The following is a 6184-nucleotide window of genomic DNA, read 5'->3' as shown; positions in this document are numbered from 1 at the left end:
CTACAAGGACTTATAGAGGGACATATTAATGGTCAAAGGGAAATAACCTTCTCAGTTGGTGGCAGTGAGAATGGTAAGGACGGGGGTGTTTTTCCTACCTCGGAGGAATTTCTTGTTTTCTATGTAATAGAATTATTTATGTGGAGAATCAAAACAACCAAAATGTGTTGAACAAGTTGTTACATGCACACAGTCCCATATACATTGTCCAACAGTGAAATCCTCAGCCTTAACTGTACAGGCGCCCAGTGTTTGTTTCTCGTACCTCACACAACAGGTTCAAAAGGAAAGGAACGTTCTAGACACACTCAAACACTCAGGAGGTAAACGGATCACATCTCTCTTTTCTCCCGAATTCTTCCTTTCACTCACACACACACACTCAGGAGGTAAACAGATCCCATCTCTCTCTTTCTCCCTTCTTCCTTATCTCTCTCACACGCACACACAAACACACACACTCACACTATATACACACACTCATACACACACACTCACTCACACACATATATGCACTCACTCACACACACGAACATACACACATGCACGCACATACACACACACACACACACACACACACACACACTGGAAAACAAGCTACATGAACTCAGTTGTGGAGGTCATGGTTTGTGCTGAAAATCAGTGATGGTGAAAATCCACTGCAGGTGTTTTGCTTTGTGCTTGTATTTACTGGCTGACTAAGACCCAAACAAAAGCAGGTGAAAAGTATTTTCAGCTATGCAGAGGCACTCAGCAGTTTTGTTATATTTTTTCTATCTTAGCAAATCAAATTCATGACCTCTACTTTCTGACCAGTTCATGCTTAAAGTATGATTATTGACTTCAAGTGACAATTAGTTTATGTAATTTTGGTGGGAATGGTGGTTGTAATTTTTTTGTGTAGATCTGATATTAAGTTTGTGTTCTTTCAGGACGGTAAATGAATCGATTTTATGTCCATTTTTTCTAACAAGGAACTTGGCTTTCTGTTTGGCTGATTAGTGTCAGTGTTTAACCGGTCATTTTATTCTGCAATGTAAACTTGGCCAAAAAATTATTGCAACAATTTTCGCACGCACGTACACACACACACACACACACACACACACACACACTACCGCGCGCACGCCGCAGACTCTTATAACTATCAAATCAGCACAGCGCTCTGGCTAAAAATAACCTCAGCACAGGCCATGGACTGATATCTCTACGGTGACTGTATGCAGTAAAAAAGACGATCATCGATAATTTTTCTTGTGCGTTCCCATCTTCAGCAAATGTAAACCAGCACTCAGATCTGCCTGAAACTTTGGCACCAGTTGCCTCAACCATTTTTTTGCTTCGCATGCAACGTCACGATTTTTTTGTCCTTAAACCCTGAATTAATAAGAATATTTGTTTAGATCTTTCGGAAAAGTTACGTAATACAACACGTTTGATTCCCGCAGTGGAGCACTGCGGTTATGAAATTAAAGGCCCCTCCTGTTTTTGGAACCGCAGGAGCTTTCTAGTTTGCTGTTAGGTAGATTTTTGGTTCCTCTTTCCTGTCATGCTCTCTTTTTCTTCATGAATTCTTTTCTTTTTTCTGCCTTCTTGTTCATTCACCTGTATTTTTTCCAAAAATCTCTTCTCTTGCCGCTTGTCTCGCGATTCATGTATAGTTTAATCTGTTAGTGTTCTGATGTAAGTCCAGCAGTAGATAGGTTAAGCCTATTTTAACATACTGGAAACTGGTAATCTTCCAGTAGGTATTAATTTAGTTTTACTAAAGCCTGCTGGGACACAAGTAATGGGTTAGTGCATTTGTAAACAGGAATCGCTTGACAAGTGGCCCCCTTCATCCCCCCCTTCCTCGTCCTGATATGGCTCTGCGTAGTCGGCTGGACGTTAAGCAACAAATAAACAAACAAACAAACAAACACGTTTGATATACACGTTCACAAAAATCCTCACACATTCTGGTCAGCCTATTGGTCATAACTTCTGAAATTTTCAAAGCAATTCATTAGAAACTTGAGCAGATATGGCTCTCTCAGTGGAGGACCCCCTCAAAAATGGCCGCAAAACGTGCCTTTTTTGGCCTCTGAAACGGTTGACACCTACCGCGTTTGACAAAAGGCTACACAAATACTAAAGACGTAAGGTGCATGAAACAAAATGCTCTGAACAGGAAATTGAATGGCCTTTCCAATGGTAGTCTGAAGTGTTTGGGCCCCCCGCGGGTTAGGGGGAAGAATTTACCCGATGCTCCCTAGCATGTCGTAAGAGGTTACTAACGGATTCTGTTCCTTTTACTCTTGTTAAGTGTTTCTTGTATAGAATATAGTCAATGTTTGTAAAGATTTTAGTCAAGCATTATGTAAGAAATGTTAAGTCCTTTGTACTGGAAACTTGCATTCTCTCAGTAAGGTCATATATTGTACTACGTTGCCGGCAAGCCCCTGGAGCAATTTTTTGATTAGTGCTTTTGTGAACAAGAAACAATTAACAAGTGGCTCTATCCCATCTCCCCCCTTTCCCTGTCGCGATATAACCTTGAACGGCTGAAAACGACGTTAAACACCAAATAAAGAAAGAAAGAAGTGTTTGGTATGTGCACATTCTGATTCTTTGCAGATTTTAAAATACGGGGCATTGGTTTTTGTCAGGTCGATTTTAAGGGTGACCTTGTTTGACAGGCTGCCACGGGATGCCTATACAAAGTACCATCAATCGATCAAATGATATTTAAAAGTAGACATAATTACCTTTTCCAGCATATAAAGTTCAATTAAAATGGATTGTGGTTTAACGCTTTTCTGAACGTGCGAAAATTGTTGCAATAATTTTTTGGCCAAGTTTACATGATAGTGAATAAAACAAGAAATTCCTTCGAGGTAGGAAAAACACCCCCGTTGGTCAAAGGGAAATAACCATTCTCACTGCACCCATTCTCACTGCCACCAACTGAGAAGGTTATTTCCCTTTGACCATGAATATGTTTCTCTATAAGTCCTTGTAGAATCTTAATCCACGAATAACTCCCTAACCGTGTGTTTGACTGGTCCCAATTTTTGTAAGGACCGTCTCAGGAATGTATAGAACCTGTTCACCAAGTTTGGTGACGATCGCTCCGTTCATTCTTGAGATCTATATGCGAAGACAAACACACAAACACATCGACCGAAACCTATACACACCCCTATACCGGGGGTGTAACAACAACAGACAATCACACACACACACACATAGCAAGATCGCAAGACGGACAGCAGGAGAAGAACGGACAGCACCAAAGCCCAAGTCCAACACCGTTGACTCAGAGATAGTCGTTCTAACGCCTTCAAGTGCCTGTGTCGCATTCACGGGGACAGAGATTTTCGGGGGGGACACCGTGAAGGGTCGGCGGGTGTAGTGTAGCCAGGCGGAATGCCAACTTTTGGGGGGATCACAGAGGAGACCGCACTGCTGTGAGGAAATCTAGGTCATCCACAATAAATGTCCCCCACTCTAAATCCGACAAGTAGCTAGCGACACCGAGTCAGAGATTGCAGCCCTGGGGCCATTCACTGCACAGATCTTTCCCCCCCTGAGGGTGTCTCGCGTTTTGGTGTGCAACGACTGTGCATTAATGGGTGTAACGATGAACGTCAAGTGGTGTTTGTGCACCTTCCTTGCAGTCTGTGTGCTGGCAGGTAAGTGAAGTTTGTTTAACACTTGGCTCAGGTGTCAAAGTTCAGTGACTTCGGGGTTTATTCAACTTTTTAGAAGAAGATTTGGGACAATACTGTTGGGAAAACTGTGGTTCTTTCTGTGCAAAGTGATCAGCTTTGATGATACATGTAGAAGGAACAATATTTTTGTTGTTTAGATTGTGCTGGCTGTAAAATTAGGGGGACTGAGTATAAACTTCTTGATCACAGTATAGTTTCATTCAAAACAAACATGTGGCACAGGATTGTGAAGAGACATATAAGAGATATAGATAAGATAAGACTAGTAATATTTTCGAGGGTAATAGAGTAGGCATACAATCAAACGTATTTTGTTATATTATCCAATCTGTCCTCGTCTGCCGGTGACTGAGGGACACCACTTGGTCAAGACTGAGAGAGAGAGAGAGAGAGAGAGAGAGAGAGAGAGAGAGAGAGAGAGAGAGAGAGAGAGAGAGAGAGAGATTACGTCTGTGTGTTTGTGTGTGTGTGTGTGTGTTAAAAGCTAACATAACTCACTTAATTTCGCAAATAAAAAAGAAGGACGAAGATTTCCCTGCAAGATTCTTGTGCTCGGCCCTTTGTGTTCATAGCACTGACAGTTGACATAAGCAAACAGACGGACAGAAGAACGGACTCAGAGACAGACAGACAGACATGTGACAGACTGACAATACACAGACACAGACACAGACACACTGAGAGATATTGGAAGGGAAAAAAAGAGAAGAGAACCACAGACCTTTGCCAGGTTTTTGCTCACATGTGTTATGCCGTGTGCTTCTTCAGAATGTATTCAGTATCTGAAGTATTGTTGAAATAGAATAGTCCTATTTTCAGGGTTTCTTTTTTCAATCATAAATAAATCAGACTGTGATGAAGTTTATTTATCTTATTATTTGGCAAAGTTTAAACCTGCAACTGTTTTATTTTTCCAAGGGTTGCCGTGTGGGAGAATGTGGGAGAGTTAAAGGTGAATGCATGGCAATGTTCCTTCTGTAACTATTTCATAGTTCTCACCACCTACTCAATTTCCATTGTAAGGCATCAAGAAACTCTTGAAAAAGTTCCCTTTTCAGTGTTAGCTGTGCCCATACAAAGATTACTTGAATAATAAGAAAAATACAAAAATAAAAAGAACCTACACAAGAAGGTTTGATACCCAGTAGTCATGCACACTTAGCAGAAAAATGTTAATAGTGCTTGAAAGTTGTGCAGTATGCTGATATATCTGACTTTTATGCTAAATTATCACACTTTTATGCTACGAGGTATGATCCAAACAAAATGGTCAAACCCCGATTATACAAGTCTGAGGCCACTGATCATAAAAAGTAATACATCATGTGAAAGGCCAAACATTTAACTGGTATACCTCCAACAGACAACGTCATTTGGTTACTACGTCATACATGACGAGATTTTAAAATACGTAACTTTTGGGTTGTGCTTCAAAACGGGGTCTTTTGTCAAGCACCATGAAAATCTTCACTTCTTTGAAGAGTGTAGCTGGGTAATGGTACAACGAACATGTTTACAAAGCTGAAGAATGTTACATGAATCAAAGCTGTTCCATATTCGACAACTTGATCTGACAAAAGAAAAGGGAAATTGAAACTAGGGAAAAGGGGAATAACTCTGACAAGCCAAAAAGACTTCCGAAGAGCGCTTTAAACGAGAATAATGTAGCTGCTGTGTCAACATTTAAGAACTAAGATTAAAGTGTACATGCGGATATAAAGAGCAAAACTTCAACTTTCATATGGAACAATCCAGAGAGTTCTACTCAATGATCTTCCGCTTCAAAAGCTGGCCGCAAAATGGTTACCTCATTAGCTGACAAGGGAACGGAAGGACCATCAGGGTCCTCAGTCTCGCACGCGATCTGCTCAACCGTTGTGAACCCAGTAGACCCAAATTTGTTATTACTGTAATCACTGATTATGAGACTTTGGTTTCCTTCTACTTTAGTGCCAGAAAACACAGAAACAACGCGTGTCTAGACCAAAATGACGAAATGCATCAAATTTGTAAGCGAGGTTTTCAAAGCAGAAACAGGGCTATTCGTTGTATTTTTCGACCATTGTCACATACATATTATGCAGAAACCGTTTTACCAAAACTTATTCACGAGTTTGGCAGTCAGTGACCAAACTGTGAAACCCAGACTGCCCTTCTCTTTCATGAAAATGTCAGTCTCCACGAAAGAATGGCCGTAACTCCATTCCTAAAAGACCAAATGATCCCATTTTTGCCTCACACATTCTTCAGACCTGATTATACACCCCTTGAGATTGTTGAACATACCCTCTTTGAACATCAGACTTTTTGCCAACAAGCGGTTTCACTGCACCCAGGACCTACAAAAAAGACGTCAATGATCAGAGTTGAAAAGCAACCCCAAATAAGGCCAGCTAAAGGTCTCTTCTGATTGGCTTAGACACTTGTGACTCTGCATCGATATTGGAGGAAAGTAGTTCTAATGACTACTG

General features: G+C 40.9%; 1 protein-coding gene across 1 annotated transcript in view; it reads left to right on the top strand.

Annotated features, from left to right (window-relative positions):
- The first annotated feature begins 3367 nt into the window (after window positions 1–3367).
- Window positions 3368–6184, top strand: part of LOC138968682 (uncharacterized) — a 10944-nt gene continuing 8127 nt past the window's right edge. The window contains exon 1 of the mRNA XM_070341281.1: window positions 3368–3674. Within this exon, the coding sequence (XP_070197382.1) occupies window positions 3611–3674 (64 nt within the window). The 5' untranslated portion in view covers window positions 3368–3610. The remainder of the gene's footprint in view (window positions 3675–6184) is intronic.

This window comes from Littorina saxatilis, linkage group LG6, assembly GCF_037325665.1.
Source record: "Littorina saxatilis isolate snail1 linkage group LG6, US_GU_Lsax_2.0, whole genome shotgun sequence".
In the NCBI taxonomy this organism is placed as follows: domain Eukaryota; kingdom Metazoa; phylum Mollusca; class Gastropoda; order Littorinimorpha; family Littorinidae; genus Littorina; species Littorina saxatilis.
The sequence above is the reverse complement of the archived record's forward strand: the minus strand, read 5'-3'. Positions and strand labels throughout refer to the sequence as shown.